Source organism: Arvicanthis niloticus, chromosome X (assembly GCF_011762505.2).
Source record: "Arvicanthis niloticus isolate mArvNil1 chromosome X, mArvNil1.pat.X, whole genome shotgun sequence".
Lineage (NCBI taxonomy): Eukaryota > Metazoa > Chordata > Mammalia > Rodentia > Muridae > Arvicanthis > Arvicanthis niloticus.
In genome coordinates this window covers 55,641,201-55,658,565 of record NC_047679.1, presented here as the reverse complement: position 1 = coordinate 55,658,565, position 17,365 = coordinate 55,641,201, and the positions used below count along the sequence as shown (strand labels likewise).

The window sequence follows — 17,365 nt, the reverse complement described above, 5'->3', positions numbered from 1 at the left end:
CAGTAGCTCAGTGACTGAATCAAGACAGCCAGAGGCTTTTGGAACTGGTTTGAACTGGTGCTCCACACCAGTAACTGGGCTCATAGATCCTGTATCATGCCCCTATGCCCACCTCTGTTCCCCCTCTGCCTAAGTCCCTGCTCTCATATACTGCCCAGTGATCCATGTCATCTTGAGATAGAATTCTGTGGTACAAGGAATTCTGTGAAGGGTTAAATGTCTCTGACTGCAGACAGAGCTGTGAGGGAACAGATGGAGACACAATAGGCCAAGCAGTTGCTAGGAGACGAGGGGCCTCTCTCAGCACCTGGTCCTCCCCTCCTCCTCCACTTCACCCAAAGACATCAGTGAATTTGAGATGTGAGGCCCCAGACTGTGCTCACAAATGTAGGTACCTGGACTTAATCTTTACTTGCAATTCTAACGGCTGCTCAGAAGCAGCAGTCTTTTTCTTCAAGTAGAAAAGGGAAAAGCAATTGCAATTACAATGAAGGAAAATGATCCTGACCTGTGTATCACAGTAAATAAATCTTCAGTTGTTCGGGAAGCCACAAACACGTCATCATCCTCCTCTGCAATCCATTCGGCTGTTTTATCACTGATTAAACTTTTCTCTTCGGCACTGGGTTCCACAGATCTCCCTAGGCAGAAGAACCAAAAGGAATGACTTTGACCATGATAGCTAGGACAAAGCAGATGCAATTTTGTTATTTCACTTGATGTTCAAAGCAACTCTGGATGGAGAGCAGGATAGAGACTTTTGATGTCTCCATTTTTCAAGGAGGAACATGAAGTTCTGAAGGTTAATGATTTACCCCAAGGCTGTTCAATGCCCACATGGTGAAGACTGGTCCAGATCCCTGTTTTCACGTATGCTTTTCATTAAAACGGGTAGTCTGAGCAGGTTTTCTTATTTATTTATTTATTTTAAAATTAGTGCTGGGGATGGAACTCAGGACCTTGCAGACACTAGATAAGCTCTCTGATACTGAGCTATATTCCCCAGCCCCCCTTGTTATAAATACATAATTAAAAAAACTCAAGATACTGAGAGCAGTGTAAAGCAATTATCCTCACCCAGTGGGAGGCAGTGGATGGGACCTGTTTGAATCGGATGGAGCCTGTGGAGGCGGAGGAAGCATATTTGAAAATAACCCGTGGCTTCGACATGCTCACTTGCTTTCGGCACAGTGATTAACTTACACTGAAAGTCTAAATCAGCTTAAAGAAGGTCATGAGATTTTGATGTTCAGTATTAAGGGTTTTAAAATGATGAGAAACACATCATTGAGCCTTGAGGGCATTAATAAAAATAAGCAAGTCACAAAGAAAGACAAATCTATGATTCCACTCAGCATCCAGAGCAGTCAAATCTATAAGCCTGAAAAGTAGAACCGTGATCACCAGGGCAGCAGGGGAGGAGGGAGGAAAGGGAGAGTTGTTTCAAGGGTATAGACCTTCATTTTTAAGATAAAAGGCATTTGGAGATGGTAACTCAACATGAATGTTCTTAACTGCTAATGAACTGGCGGAAATTAAGCCAGGGATGGTGGCACATATGTACAACCCCATCACTTGAAAGGCTGAAGTAGAATTGTGATTTTCAGGCCAAGCTAGGTGGCATAGTGAAACTCTGTCTCAAAAAAGGAGGGGTTGGAACCAGGAAGGTGGCTCCATTGGTAAAGTATCTTCTATGCAAGCATAAAAACCTGAGTTCAGATTCCTGGCACTCATGTAAAAAACCATCGTGCATGTCTTTGATCCTAGTGATCCAGATCCAGGCCTGTGGAGATAGGTGGATGTCCAGAATTTGCTGGCCAGCCAGTCTAGCTAATAAATAAGGTCTGGGTTCTGTAAGAGACTCTATCTCAAAAAATAAGGTAAAGAGTGAGAGCAGCAGAAGACACTCAATGCAACCTGTGCCCTCCCTCCACCAAATGGTTAAAATGTAAGTGTTGTGTGTATCTTACAATTAAAACAAAAACCTATAGAAACAGCATCAACCAAAAAGGAGAATTATTAACTAGCTAGTCTTATGGGTAGAGGAAGAGTTAGAATCAAAATCATTTAACAAAGACTGTGCCCTTTCTTCTGAGAAACTCTGAAAAAGGATGCAGGTGATAATAGCACATCATTTCAGAATCCTGCAAGCCTTTCAGGACACTTGAACTTGGTCTTATAGAGTCCTGAGTCCTGTGTATTAATCTAAATTTAGTGTGGCTAAAGAAAACTACTGTCTGGTGAGCTGGACTCCTAGGGCAGGGACTGCATGCCTGGCTTGACAGATGGAGTCTGGAAGTCCCAGTGTGCCAATGTAGTCAGGGTAGATTGCCCAGACTTAGCCTTGGAGCTCTGTCCTGGGTCAGTCCTGATCCCTAGGACAGTAAGGCCAAGCAGTAGTTCCTTCTCAGAGTTAACCCAAACCCTTTAGATGTGTCCCCTGCTGATTTGGTCATACTGGGGCTTTGGCTCTGACTCTTAACTCCATCCTCACACTCAACCATCCTGGCAACTGAAGGAAAAAAGGCAAAAGCCAGCATACTCACCTGGAGAGATGGCCTCTTTTTCTCTGTCAGTGTGAAGAGCCGAAGTCCCCCTTTTACCAGGTGACTTCTGGTCATCATCAGTGGAGGGACACTTGGAATCTTCCTCCAGGGTGATGATGGGGCTGAAAGGCAGCCTTGGTTCTGTCATGCAGGCATCCATTTGAGCTACGGGGGAGGTGAGAGGCAGGTAGAGCACACTGGGCTTTTTTGGTACTGGAGGTGGGATCTTGGTCATCTTTTTCTCAGCCTCTTCCTGGCTCTGGAGGCTGATCCTTTCAGGCAGGGCTCTCACCTTGGGGCCTCCGTCTTCTACACTGGCCTGGGGAGGTTGCTGTGTTCCTGAGAAGAAAGCACCAGAGGAACTGGCAAGAGGTGAGAAGACAAGACTGGAGGCCGATGTTGACTCCCCGGGGCTCCTCCCACTGGGGAAGCTGGGTGACTTTGGTTTCCGCAACACTGTGTAGCTGTCTTGGGGGAGCTGCTTCATGTGTGGACTGGAGCTCCTGGGTGTCATAGCCATAGTAGGAGAAGTTAGCGGATGCTCCCCAGGGAGAGAGGGTGGCCTGTGGACCAAACTTGGAGGCCTTCGGGCCAGTGGAGGTTTCTCGGCTATGGGAGGTTTCACTTTTCTCTCTGGCAAAGTGAAGACTTCTTCTGCTCCGGGTTCCTCTGTGTAATCTGGGCTTTCAATGTCATCTTCTGGCTCAGACTTGCTGACTGACCTCAGGCGAACAGAACGGAGGTCAGACTGAGTGACCATGGGCATGATTGGTTGGTTTGGACTAGTTTTCTGGGCCAGTTTGGCCCCAAAATTGGTATCAGAGTGATGGCGGCTCACCTTGGTTTTGCTGCGGATGGAGATACTCATCCCCGACAGGTCCAGGGTGGTTGAAGAGGTCAATGGTAGGTCAAATGATAACCGCGACTTGCAGATTTTCTCCATTGGTGATGTTGGGGGCAGTGATGACTTTCTTTCTGGTACCACTGGCCGTACTCGGACACTAGTGCTTGGAGGAGGTAAGTGGCCCAGGGTCAAGGACATGGAGACAGTGGGGGTGGGTGTCTCTGACTGGCTGGAATAACCACTGGAAGGGGACATGAGTCCAGTGGGCCTCCCAGGGGAGGCTACTTCCCTGGCTTCCACCTCAATGGAGAGCTGGGAGGGTGTTGTCGCTCTGGAGGTGGAAGGGGAGGCCAGAGACTCTGAGCTTCCCTGAACTTGAGTGCACTCAATAACTGTGGTGCCGGTGGCAGTGCTGGAGCTGGACAAGGATTGGTATGTGTCACCAGACTTCCAATCAGTTAGATACCAGTGGTGAGAGAACTGCGTACCTTCTGGATCTTTGAGCATTGGCACAGCTGGGTGGCCTTGAGCATCTGGGCGAGGTGGGTGGTGCCCTTGGTGTTCCAAGGAGAGACAAAGGCTCCTAGGCCTCTGGTCCTTGGGCAGTGCCAATTCGCCTTCTGGTGGGAGGGCTGGCTCATCTTTGACGAGTGAGACACTTCGCATGGGTGGAGAGGGCTTCTTTTTGGCCTTCTTGAGTGAAATACTTTTGGATCTTTGTCTTCTGTGCTGTGCTTCCTGCTCAGTGCCAAGGGCCGCAATGTTGTCAGTACTGTTACTGCCTTCGGAGCTTGTACTGGTATAAGGCAGGATGCGGGCCTCACTGACCTTCTGTTCTTCATCATAGCCCACTGAGGTAACACCCGAGTCTGTGGGTACAGACAGTGACCGCTCCCGGAACCTGTTGGTCCCACCTGGGCCTGTTTCCAGCCTTGAGGTACCACGGGCAAGAAGGCCAATCTTGGGAGGTCTTTCTGGTATCTGTTTTCGTAGAGTGGGGTGCTCAGAGTAGCTGGGTAGCCCAGTGCATCCTGCTGGGTTATCGCGGGTGACAAAGAGCGTGGCCGCCTCCTTAGGAACCAGAGGTGGGAGTGTGTTCAGAGGGACCCAAGAATTCCCCGAGGAAGGGTTTTTTCCATTTTCACTGACTTGATTGCTCTGGCTGCTGGCACTTGGGGTCATGTATGTGAAAGCATCTCCCTTCCAGGAAGCGGAGAACGTTGACTCTGTTGGTCCATTGCAAGAACTGGGAACACTGTACACCACTGCCATGCTCTCCATGCTGGGAGGGTCTGGGCCACTGCGTGCCTGGTGAGTGTCTCCAGGCTCACTAGAAGAGTGTCTCAGTCCTGGTGAGGTGAGACTTGGGAACCGAGCCTCCTGCCCAACAGGAACTCTTCCCTGAACAACTTGTGGAGCTGAGTGGCCAGGTCTGATGTCTGAGATGGCAGAGTGGGCCAGGCTGCCTACAGGGCTGCTGCTCTGTCCTAGGGATGGAAAATACATGTTAGTGGTACAGCAAGGGATCCCCCATCAGCTGTTTTGTGACAAGAACATTAACTTTGTGCCAAGCACCATTTGCCAACAGCTTTGTCAGAATTCCTTGGTTCTTTTCACAGATGAGGATGCTGGGGGAAGTTGGGTTCTTGCCCATCACCACACAATGAGTCACAGGGTACCCTTGAATTGGCCAGATGGTTGCCAAAGGCTTTCCAGCTTTGATGACTCTTTTTACAGTAGAAGTGTCACATAGGGCTACCTTGGGTTTCCCCCATATTTTCTCCCTGGACTCATGAAACAAGCAGACCTCAGGGTTTATCAGTCCTGAGGTGAGAAAAAAAGTTTCTAAACTGACTAAAGATCACAGCACCACATGGCTCACAGCCCCAGCAGTGACTCTGGAGTTTGCCGGAATACTGTATTTCCAGCATCTGTCACTTTTTACCTTTGAAAATAAAAGATTTAGGATAACTCACAGATGTGACCACACCATTCAGATGTTTCAGTCTCCAAAAGTGTTCTCATAATCACAGCTATGACTGTTAGAACATTACTATCATTACTACCTTACCGATATGATAATTCACAATAGTCAGCATTTGTTGAATGTTGACTATATCCCAGGCACATGATAGGCAGATTACAAAAATAACTTCAGTTCCTACAGTGACTTGTATTGTAGTCAATACAAGATGATGAGTTGAGGGGGTAGTTCCCCAGTTTTACCTATTTGCCAAACTTGGCATATATGTTAACATTTCTTTTCTGAGACAAGACCTCATTATTAGTCCTTGGCTGGCCTAGAACTCATGGAGACCAAACTGGCCTCAAACTGGAGACAATCCTCCTGCCTCTGCTACTGAGTGCTGGGATTAAAGGTGTGTACTTCATACCTAAATTATATTCCATTTGTACTGGTAAACAATAATAATTTTTTTTGTTCAGGACTTATTGTTCAGGATTTATTAGCCTGAGATATCTGCTCTCCAAACTCAATTGTTGATCTTCCCAAAAGCCCTTGGTGACCATTTCATTACCACATTGGCTTTCTCAGGACATTCAAAGTCCCTCTCCCCAGAGTTATTCCAGTACCCTATTGCCACAATGCCATTTGCATGACAGGAGTAGTGGGAAGGGTGGGGGAAAAGATTTGAGGGGATCAACTGTATTGGGGTCACCTTGGTCTCGCTGAGAAAAGTTAGAGAATCCAATAATGGTCCGCCTCCGCCTCAGGGTGGACTTGGGGTTCACGGCTGTCTCTGTGTTAAACAACGAGTGTCGAAAACTTGCATGTCTATCAAACTGCTGCCCTGTAGTCAAAATAAAGACACTTGGGTGCATCCTGGTTTCTGTTTACAATACAGTGGAAGCTGGACTGTGGTAGAGAGAAGGGATGATGGCAGTAGCAATGAACATGAATAGCATCCAGGCAGGTGACACTTCTTCCCCATCCCTCCCAATTTGGTGCTGGGCACACACACTTAAGGTTTGCCTGTATTTCTTAGGTTTACTGGGGCAGTGCTTTTTCAACTCTGGCTCCATACTGAAATAAATTGGGTAGCATTTGAAATTCCATGACCTTAACTCCAGAACATTAGGGCCTAGGTAGAAGCTTTGCCTAGGAATCTTTGGGTGGTTTTTCAGATGCATAGGCAGGGGTGAGCATCACTGCTTGCAGAGTGGGTTAAGACTAGAAGGTATTTGATTGTGATCATTATAAAGTTTCTCCTCTGGCGCTGAGGATAGCATCTAGTGCCTTCTATATTCAAGGCAAGTACTCTACCACTGGGATGCACTCTGGACTCCTGGGCATTGCTTTTGCGAGTCCAGCCTGGACTTGACCTCATCACTCTGCCTCTGCCTCCAGAGTGATGTGATTACAAATATGTTCTGTCATGTCTAGAGTGACTGTTATCTTTTCTCTAGGTCTTCACAGGGTCCAGGTGAAGATGGTATGTTCTACTGACTCCAACATTTAGGAAGCAGCCTGAGAGTGTGTCCTACAGCCACCTGGCCACATATTACCAAAACTGGCAGTCTGTTGACTAAGCCCTATCTAATTCTCTTAAGGTGCTGGGTTAGCCTTTAGTTCTGGAATTTGCTGGGGCAAAGTCAGGGTGAGGTGGTCCATGGGGCTAGACAGGCAATTCCCCTCCCTGTTTCTCACTAGATAGCTGGTTGAGCAGACCTTCCCCTCCCAGCCACATCACTGCAGCCCCTTCTCACAAATGGCTCCACAGGAGAAACTCAAGAACAGCCTGCAAGTGAGATAGCCATTTAGACAGAGCACATCAGTGTTGCTTTGTGAGGTCTCACATTCTCACATCATGGTTTTACTTCCCTTGGTAAAATTCCCTAGGCCATGAGCTCTACTTCCTGCCCCTCTTTTTCAAGATGACTCTGGGGGCAGTGGATGAACCCATACCCAAGGAGCATGACCACACAGAGCCAGAGAGCTGTCCCCACTGCTTTCCCCAACTTTCCCCACAGTAGGGGCATACTAACTTCCAGGCTTCCTCTTGTCCCTTCAGATTATTGAGGTCTTGCTTTCATAAGGCCCCATGTCTTGTTCTCTAATACGACTGGCCCTTTTCCATACAGCCACTGGAGTAGAAAGCAGGAGTTCCATGTGTCCCTAATCTGGAGACTGAGACAGTGCTGTCAACTTGGTAGAACCTAGAGTCACCTGGGAGATGTACCTCTGGGTGTGCCTGTGGGGATGGACTTGATTAACTTATATGAGAAAACTCAACCTAACTGTGGATGAGACCATTCCTTGGGCAGGGGATCCTGGACCCTACAGATGGAAAAGGGGAACTGAGCAGCAGCAAGCATTCATTGTCTTTGCTTCATGTCTGTGGCCCCAGTGTGATCAGCTACCTCCAAGCTCCAGCTGCCTTTGATGAACTGTACCTTGAACTGTGAACCAGTATATAACTCTCTTTCTCCTAGTTCCTTTTGTCAGGGTCTGTTATCATAGCAATGGGAAAAGAAACTAAGACAAATGCAAATGCCTTCTTACTACTCTCAAGGTCATCCTGCCCCCCCTTCTGGGTCTTTTGTGTCCCCTTCCCTTGTTATGCCGCAATTAAACCACATGTACTCTGCTTCCTCTCTCCTTCTGTCTATTATTTGTATGTTCCAGACCCAGCTTTGAGTTTATGACATTATCTTTACCTGAAACAAACAAAATTTACAAACTTTGTTTCCATTTAAACTCAAAAGAACACCCAAGTTTAACAAAACGTTTGGCACATCCTGTAAAGAACCCTTTGTCTGCTATTACATGGTATCAGTTATATTGGCAGTGCAGATAGGGGCAGATGAGGGAAGAGCAGCCACAGTCCCCTCTTCAGCAAGCCTCCACTACCTGGGGAGTCATGACCTGGACAGTGCAGGGTGAGCCAGTAGCAGACAGAGTGGCCCTCCCTCCCCAGCACCCAGTACATTTGGAGAGGAGAGGCCGTTTGCATGAAGGGAAGCATACAGGTGGTGCTTAGCAACTCTACCGGAGATGTTGATTGGTACAAGGTCAGATTGCGTGGAGCAGGGCTGAAGCCAGAGCTTCTCCTTTAGGACAGGTAGAGGGAAGGGGCCATTCCAGGCAGTTTGCTTGTTGGTGGGAGACAGGCTCAGGCAGGCCTCGGGGGCCCTCACACCCTGGGTCGTGGTCTCATCCTCGCTCAGCTGTCGTTTTGCAGGCTGTTGGGAGAGAGGGTGATGGAAAGGGTGTGCTTCTGAGTGGCGAGGAGCTGGTGCCCATAGGATGGCTGCTTAGGCAGAATGATTGGAAGTGTCCTCTTGAAGGCAGGAACAGGCTGCCTGGCTAGGCACCCACTGTGCAGGACCCTTCCCAGTGTGACCTCACAGCAGCCCTGCTAGTGAGCACTGATGAACAGCAGCTTCCAGGGGGTCACGCAAACAGTTCAAGATCCCCTGTCGGTGGGTGCAGGCTGGCTCTCCCAGGTTGGGGCAGAGGCAACTCACCATCAATACAAACTCCAGACGCTTGGCAGACTGGGGCCTTGGGCTGGGGGTAGGCTCAGGAGCCTCATCAGTAGAGCGGAAGGTCTGCCCCAGAAGTCTGGCCTCTGAATACTGTTCCTCATATTCTTCTGAAAAACAGCATAGTGGAGACACACTCTAGGGGGCCTCAGCCAAGTGTCAGGCTTGGGGAGGACCATGAGTCGGTTTCTCCTGCACTAAGCTGCCCAGCCTGACTCCATCGCTTCTTTGAGCTATTTTCTGGCATTGGGTTCAGAAATGGAAAGGGGCTTGGTTTCCAGGACCATGAGGGTAGAGGAGGAAAGAAAGTCAGTAAATCCAAGCTGTGCTGCTTTGGGGACAATGCTTTCTCTTAGTGGTCCCCACCTTAAGTGCTCAACTGGGAGCCAACACACTCAGGATGTACACATCCTTTGCTAAAGTTCCATTCTGTGAGGCTCTGCAGCTCTTCAGGTGTTCTGTAGCACTACCCAGGAGCAATGTGCATGAAACAAGAAGAGAACCACACTGACAAGTCCAGTCTGGAACCCTGTCTTGAATTGCAAGAACTTACGTTTGCTTTATTTTCTTTGAGACAAAGTTTTGCATGCAGCTCAGGCTGGCCTCAGAACTCAAGATCCTCCTGCCTCAGTCTCTTGAGTGCTGGAATTACATACAGGCTTGTGCCACCATACCTGGCCGCAAGACTTCATACTTGATGTTTTCTAGGTCTGGTTCCACTGTGGATGGGGTTAGGTCTAGGGAGGCTAAAAGTAAGGAAACTGAAGGTGGTGGCATAGCAGACAAGCAAAGTTAACACATGATGAAGTATGTGTAAGATTTGAATGGGCTTGACCAAAGCGACGGCTTAGATGAAATGCAGAAAGAGCTCAGAAGGAACATTCCAGGCTCTGTGTGCATTTGAACAGACTCTAAATCTGGTACTGAGGCCTGCTTCTCAGGGCCGGTTCTCTGTAACAATGTTTCTACTCTATGCTCAGACTCCCTCTTCAGAAGCCCTTCTAAGGTGCTGTTAAGTCTCAGGGCAGACACCCGAAGAGCACTCCTCCCTTTGAATTGTGGCCCCTAGGCATGTCAGAAAAGTTTTTCTTTGTCTGGAGGTAGAGTGTGCCTCTCTCTGAGTTTCTGCTTACTGGTCCTAATTCTGCCTGTGCTGAACGAGCACATTCACTCCCCTCCCCACTCTTGCATAGTAGCTCTTCCTTGTTGGACACAGGGCTCCTGGATATCTCTTAGCATCTTGCTTCTCTAAGGTCACTACTGCCCTTTGGAAGAGAGTTGGGGGTTTCAGCTGCATGCCAGTTGAGAGGCTCATCAGATGTTTTCTATTCTGCACTGGGATTAATATATGCTGGCATGGAGAGATAAGAACTGATAAGATATTTTGTATATTTAGTATCCATCAGGTACCTCCTGGGTGATCCAGCCCTGTGTCCAGTGTTTCTGAAAAACTCAAGTAGTAAGAGAAACTCAAAGGTAGCAAATGGTTTTTTTGTTTTGTTTTTTTGTTTTTTTGTTTTTTTTTTGTTTTTTGTTTTGTTTTTTTTTTTTTTTGGTGGTGTTGGACATAGACTCTTGGGCCTTGCACCTACTACCACTAAGCTACATCCTCAGATTGGGGATGTGAGTATATGGAGAAGCTCATGTGTGGAGTCCAGGTGAGGAGACCCCTTTGTTTTCTGGTACCAGAATTCCAAGGTATGGGCTTGGAGAACTGGAAGGATTGTGGGTCCCCATTGAAGGAGTCTTCCATTTCCTTCTCTATGAATTGCTTGACCACTACGCTGTCTTAGCCAGTATCCTTTCTCCCTTTATGGACGATTGAACCAAAAAGGGAGGGAGAGAGCAACAGCTTTGGAAACAGATTCTTAGCATCGTCAGTCTGGAAGGTGAAAAAGAGAGATGGTTTGGAACTGTTTTCTTTCTTTTGCTGCTCCCCGTTTCTTCTTTGCCTCCCTCCTGCTGCGCAGCCGCCTCTAGGCAGCCCCCCCGCCCTCGCAGTACCTTGCAACAGGCTCTGGAGATTGAGCTGCGCCTCGCGAAGCAGTTCCTCTACACTCGGGGGCCTGCCCGAGGAGAGGAACACATTCACTGGCTGTCGCCATGACGACCTCGAGTGGGCAGTCGCTGTCGCATTTTCCCGACCTGAGTTAGCTGCAGCTAGGGAAGGAGAGAGTGAGTGAGAGCGCAGCCGCGGGAGCCAGTGGGCTCCCTCAGTTCCCGAAGGCCCGCCCCTGCGGGGGGCGCGGGGGGCTGAGCTTAAAAGGCGAGGGATCGCTGTCTGCAAGATTTTTCCTCGACAGATCCTGCCGCAGTCCCTTTCCTCTTACTCGGCCTGCCTCGGTTGGCGTCATCTCTGCCAGCGTCTCATCCATCTCCTGAGCCTGCCGCTTCCAGGTCCCGAGCTGCTGCCTGCCCTCTCCGACCCCTGCTACGAGGTAACACGTCCCGGACCGAGCCCCTGTGGGTGTGGTCCGGGCTCGCTTGCGCCGGGTCGCCCTGTCGCCGCACTTTGGTCTCCTCTTACGCCCACCTCCTCATTTCTGCCTCCTCCCGCAGTCCTCATAACTCCCTACCCGCAAGTGCCCGGCACTCAAAGCCCCGGGAACTTGTCACAATGTCTGAGGCGGCGGGAAATCTCAATAGCCTCCGCTTGGCGAATGTGGCCCTGAGAGAGGAGTTAAATGCCCTTCGAGGAGAGAATGTCCAACTGGGCCTGCAGCTCGGAAGAGCCTTAGCCGAGGTTAATTCTTTGCGGGGCAATGTCTCGAGCTACATCCGCTGGCCTATGCCCATAGTGCCGGTCCTTGCCGAGGAGAACTTTGAGTTCCTGCTCAATGAGACCGATCCCACTCCCGAGGAGGAGGAGGAGGAAGAGGAGGAGGAAGTGCCTTTCCTGTGCTGGCCTCCTCCACGCACAGATCCTGAGTATGTCTCAGATGATCTTTTGATTAATGTGGTCCAGGACTATACCAACCCCGACGACGGGTCCAGTGACCCTCCTCTGTCACCCAGCCTGTCCCAGCCGGAACTGCACTCCCCCATGTCAAAGGAGCCAACCTTAGAGTTCCTTCTGCCACCGCTGGAGCGGCCAGACATAGAACCCTTTTCAGGCGACCCAGTCTACCTGGCTGAATTTCTGATGCAGCTAGAGACTTTCATAGCAGATCACGAGGATCACTTCCCCGGGGGTGCGGAACGGGTGGCATTTCTGATCTCCTTCTTCACAGGGGAAGCGAGAGAGTGGGCTATCTCAGTCACCCAGGAAGGAAGCTCCTTGCATGCCAACTTCCCGCGCTTCCTGGATGAAATCCGTAAGGAATTCTGTGGCCCCATCCCCTCACGCGTAGCTAAAAAGGCCATACGCAAGCTCAAGCAGGGAAATTGTACCCTGGGCAGCTATGCAGATGCTTTTCAGTTCTTGGCGCAGTTCTTGTCTTGGGATGATTGTCGCCTCCAAAACCAATTTCTCAAAGGCTTGTCAGAATATTTCCGAAAGGAACTCTTATGGTCAACTGAAATGGCAGACCTGGATGAGCTGATTCTTGAGTGTGTTGAGATAGAAAGGAAAGTGCGCGTCCCCAAGCCAGCCTCACTCCCTGGAGTTCAAAATAGCTGCTGCCCTTTTGCATTAATTCCCAATGAGGATGAAAACGAAGGTGTGGAGTTCTACAGTGAAAATGAGGGTGAGGATGAAGAGGCAGGCGGGTACAGGCTTTATCTGAACGACCAGAGGAAGCACATGCACGCTTTCGCACAAGAGATGAGGGAGGAAGAGGAGGAGATGAGGAAAGAGGAAGAAGAGATGGAGGATGAGGAGGATGAGGATGATGAGGAGGATGAGGATTATGAATATGAGGAGGAGGAGGATGAAGATGAAGATGAGGAGGAGGAGGAGGAGGAAGAAGAAGAGGAGGAAGAAGAGGAAGAAGACAAGGAAGAAGAGATGAAGAATGAGGATAGTGATGAAAATAAGTATGAAGAAGAAGATGAAATTGTAGTTAGGGTCCTGGATTCAGAGAATGAGCAAGAGAGGGAGGAGATAGAGCACGAGCACGTGTATGTGCATGAGCACATACATGCACATATGCACACACTTGCTGCCCACCACCATAGCCTACATGGAGAGCTGATGGTGATGGATGAACCTGTCCTTGTTGACACTTCAACCCAGACCATTAGCTCTGCGATAGGCTACCATGCTGAAAATTACCTGGGTGTGCCACCTTCCATAATGCATTCTAGCAGACAGAGGAACCAGAATCGAGTCCCACTTCTGGAGGGCCTTCCAGGGACCAATTCTTCCTTCTACAGCTCGCCACCACTGATTCGCCATGCAGGTCGCTTGGGGCAACGCCAAATGCGAAGACGTTCCTCAGTGCTCTTCTGCCTCACTCCTAGGCAGGGGGGCCACCGAGCTACTCAAGGTCGGATTCGAGTGTGAATACTGAGGTGAGCTGGCCACGGGAACACACCCTTCCACCGCTTCCCTTGCTATTGCTGCTGTACATGCCCCATCTACTGACCAGTCCTTACGAAAGCTCCAGACTGGAAGAACCCAAAGAAGACCTGCAGAATTCCAGATTGTTTTGCAGCCACAACCAGAAGAGTGAAATGTGCCCAACCAGGGCCATCTAGGAAAGAAGAGGTCAGGACTCACCAGTCCTCTTGCCCTGTACTCTGCTCAGTCCTCGCACAAGTTGCAAAGCAAGTCTCTGGGCCTGTTCTTGTAAATGGCACTGGTCGCCTTTGTCTTCAACTCTAGTTGTCCCCAATCTTTGCCTCTCCTGTGCTTCTTTGCCTTGTGTTCTACAGTGTTATCCTGACTTCACCCAATGCCCGAGTGATCTGCCCCAATCCATGATCTAAAGGCATTAGTTCTAAACTCTTAATGCCCTGAGGCCACTTACTAGACAACGAGCAGGATGGCACCAAGAAATATGCACTTGCCATATTTCCAGCAGAAGGGCCTGTGAGGGGAACCTACACATAGCACAGTGAGAATCTGCAAAGCCACATGGGCAATGGACAGCTTGTCTGGAATTTACTATCTTTGGCCTGTGGTGGCAAACGGACTTCACTTTGAGTGCTGGGGTTTACCTTCCTTCAGACTCCTGCCTCAGGACCCTTGGACAGACTTTGGCTACTTCTGCCTTCATGTTGCCTAAAGGACTGGTATTAGGGGAAGGGGGAGGCAGAGGTGGCAGGAGCACCACAGTTGAGTTTGACATCCTAAGGAGTGAATCTTGCTTTAGGAACATGGCCCTCTTCTCCCAGCTAGGCTTTGGACTGCACCCCCAGCCAGAGGCCTCTGAGGAGACTGTGTCCTCAAGGTTGTGAAGGTGGCCTTGCTGGCCTACTCTTTAAAGCCCCTCTGACTCTAAGGAGTCCTCAGTTCTGAAAGGAGAAAACAGGGCCTGCTCTGCAGAGACTGGACTCATTGCAGCGCTGAAGCCCAACACCCCCATGGCTCTCACATGAGGGGCAAATCTCTCTCAGGTCTGTTGTTGAACTTCAGTTAACCAGTGTGGCTTAAGAGGTGACTGCCTCCTATACATTCCTGGGGCTTATTGGGCACAAATTCAGGTGCCCCTAGTAAGAGACCGGCTATTCACTTTTGGGTCCAGAAAATACTGCTTCTGCAGTGCAAAGTACGCATGTATTATGTCAGTTCTGGCCACAAAATGTCAGCCCCGTTCACTGGGCTTGTTCCTGGACGTTGAACTTGCTGTGCAATGCCTAGCAGCTGGGCAAAGTGAAGCCCAAGTGTCTGTGGTCAGCAGGAAGAAAACAGTAAATGGTGTATCTTCCTCACTGGAGTCTGAAGATGAGAACCCAGCCCTAGAATTTGAACTTAAGACCAGAGAAGGAACTTGAGGAAGAGGAGTCCTAGACAGACCTAGTCCTCAGACGGGTTAACGGTGAGATCTCTATTCATCAACAAGAGGTAAGGGGCCTTTTTGCTTAGCACTTTGGTTTCTTAACCTGTGGGTCAGTGGAATTAGGTTCCTATAACCTGCTGCTTTTACAATGGTTCCCCTAAAGAGAAAAGTTAATGTATAGCCATTAGGGGGAATTTGGGAAGTAGAGAACGATGCGAGGACAAAATAGCTCCCTGACTACCATTCAGAACCTCACCACACAGAGGCAGCACTTGTTTCTTTCTAATGGGTTTTCTCAAAGGTGAGGTCATCCTGCTGGAGGACCAGCAGCAGGACTGAAATGGCTGTCATCGGTGTGACGCAGAATCATTTCACCTTCCTGAGTCAGTCATTAGACATTTCAGTTGTTTGGCTTCCCCATTCCCACCAGGGTAGGAGGAAAAGGAACCATGTGAAGACTTGGTTTTGTGTTTGTTTTTCAGCTTATTTCCTCAAGCGAGAATTCCAGAAGGAAAACTCTATTCTTCAAAGCTATGGACCCTGTCTGCTGATGTCAACATGCTGGTCACGCTGCCTGTGGACTTGTGGAGAAGTGCCAAAAGCAGGTGTCTTGAATCTCTAATTCCAGAGACCCCCTTGGCACAGGCTTTGCCTGTCTCCAAGGTGCTTCTTACTCTGAATGCTTGTGGCCTCAGCCAGGGAGACCTGAGCGCATGAGCAGTAAACTGGTCTGTGGGCCTCTGGAGGCAGAGGGGCTTTGAACTTCCTTTGACCTTTTCCCTTCTTTCCCAGTTGTTCAGTATTTTTGTGATGTGACAGCTACAGGACAGCTACTGTCCAAATCTCTCAGTGCCTCCTTGGGTTAAGGGGTATGCGGGTGGGGGTGGGGGTGGGGTGGGGGTGAGGGTGGGGGTGGGGATGCATGCAGGGTACAAGGGTAGTCCAAAGACACCCGGAGGCGCCAGAGAAACAAATGTGTTACTGTTATTACTGTTATTGTTGTATTATTGTGCTGTGAAGATAAATCGTTCTGTATGCTAAAGCTTTTTCTCCTCAATAAAAGAAATAAAGGGTGTGTAAAGATTGTGTCTGTCTGTGTTACTGAACAAACATAGACGGGGAAAGCACCTTACTTAGCTGATCTGTGCTAGCCCGAAGCCTTGAAATCCTCTAGAAAAAGAAGGTCCAGCAACAACAAGCAGTTCTTGGAAGGAAGGAGTGAAGGCAGGCAGGGTGGAGAGAAAGAAGCGCCCTTCCACTTTTGGACACTAGATGGTGCTATGGGACTCCAGTGAATTAGCTGGAACCAAATTCCCAGAGCAGGCTAAGTAGGGTCCGCAAGACCTTAGTGTGGAGTCAGAAAGAATTGCACCCCATTCCGGGACTTGCTTAGCTTTCTCAGACATGAGACTCCTTGTGAGTGCTGGGCTAGGCACTGGGAGTCTGCCATTATCCTTCATCCTGATAAAAATCCTGGCCAGCAGGTTATTGATTAGTCTCACCCTCTTTAAGGTAAAGAAGGATATAAGCTTAGAAGCCACTGTCCTAGAGGTGTCAGTGAATGGCTTCTTTACAGTCTTGTAGTTGTTGGTTGTCAGCTCCCAGAACAGCTCCTTTCTGGCCCCCACTTCATTGGTCGTACTGTCTAACAAGGCAGGCCTGCCTCCTCATCCTCACAGTAACACTCCTAGTTACTTGAGAGGAAAAAAGGGAGGAGAACCATTTCACCCAACGTTTCAATGCTATAACCCAGCCAGGCAATGTTGTTCTCCTCCCTTTTAGATCTGAGGAACCCAAAATCTCAGGAATCTTGGGTCCAATGGAGGGGGGACTCTGGGTCAAGTGGGCTATATCTGGGGGCTCTGAGGGAGCCAGACGGGTGGTGGTTGTGTTTTGCAAAGAAACCCAGCAAGGCTGGCCCAGTGGCAGTGCTGAGCATCTGGCTGATTGTCAGTTCTGGGGAAGGACAGGGCCGCACAAGCTGTGAGCTGTCCCAGTGAGCACTAAGCCTCCTTCTAGAGTTTTTTTTTTTTTTTTTTTTTTTTTTTTGGGGGGTAACTGGGATCAGTTTTTATAAGAACTAATGGAAGCAGGTGAAGGACAGGAGGAAAGGGAACAACTGTGCGCTAGCCCTGCGGGCTTCCAGTCCTGTCACCAACCCCTATCCTCTCTTTGGCCACACCCTCTTTGCTTGTTCACTCACTGTTGAATTCACGGAACCAGCTAGGTAGCCCAGATGACATGGTACACGGCAGAATAGCAGCAGCAGTTTGGTGCTGAAAAAGGTGCATAAATAAGCGTCTGCGTGGAGAGCTAGGAGTAGCTGCTGAGGATACCTGTAGATGTCAAGATGCTTAGAGGACTGCAGGGTGGCAACCTCGAAAGTGAAAATGCAACCAGGGTTTAGGAAAAGAGAACGACAAGCCTCCTCCCGCTCCCATGCCTCATGAAAGCCTGCGAGGGAGAGATGTGGCTTGAGGAAGCAGGCAGTGTGTTGAAGACAGCCCTGCTTTTCTGGGTTGCTGCTGCCACCCAAAGGTAGACAAGGGCCCCACCTGGGAAATTGGGCACCCAACGTAAGGGAACCT

At 49.4% G+C, this 17,365-nt stretch overlaps 2 protein-coding genes across 5 annotated transcripts in view; one reads left to right on the top strand and one right to left on the bottom strand.

The window, feature by feature from the left end:
• LOC117694970 (NHS-like protein 2) overlaps window positions 1–17,365 on the bottom strand; it is an 87,105-nt gene that overhangs the window by 9,784 nt on the left and 59,956 nt on the right. For 2 of the 3 annotated variants that reach the window (XM_076918434.1, XM_076918435.1), the window contains exons 2-7: window positions 10,900–11,055; window positions 8,878–9,005; window positions 8,400–8,592; window positions 6,069–6,200; window positions 2,547–4,877; window positions 509–641 (exon numbers count right to left, since the gene is read on the bottom strand). In XM_076918434.1, coding sequence (XP_076774549.1) covers window positions 509–641; window positions 2,547–4,877; window positions 6,069–6,200; window positions 8,400–8,592; window positions 8,878–9,005; window positions 10,900–11,055 — 3,073 coding nt within the window. The remainder of the gene's footprint in view (window positions 1–508; window positions 642–2,546; window positions 4,878–6,068; window positions 6,201–8,399; window positions 8,593–8,877; window positions 9,006–10,899; window positions 11,056–17,365) is intronic. The other variant, XM_076918436.1, reaches the window with a different exon arrangement.
• On the top strand, window positions 11,073–15,650 carry Rtl5 (retrotransposon Gag like 5). Of its 2 annotated transcripts, none has more exons than XM_034485462.2 (2): window positions 11,073–14,816; window positions 15,260–15,650. In XM_034485462.2, the coding sequence occupies exon 1, from the start codon at window positions 11,513–11,515 to the stop codon at window positions 13,337–13,339; it is 1,827 nt and encodes a 608-aa protein (XP_034341353.1). In that variant the 5' UTR covers window positions 11,073–11,512; the 3' UTR covers window positions 13,340–14,816; window positions 15,260–15,650. The 2 variants fall into 2 exon arrangements, with proteins under 2 accessions (XP_034341353.1, XP_034341351.1); XM_034485460.2 differs by having other exon boundaries at window positions 11,073–14,842.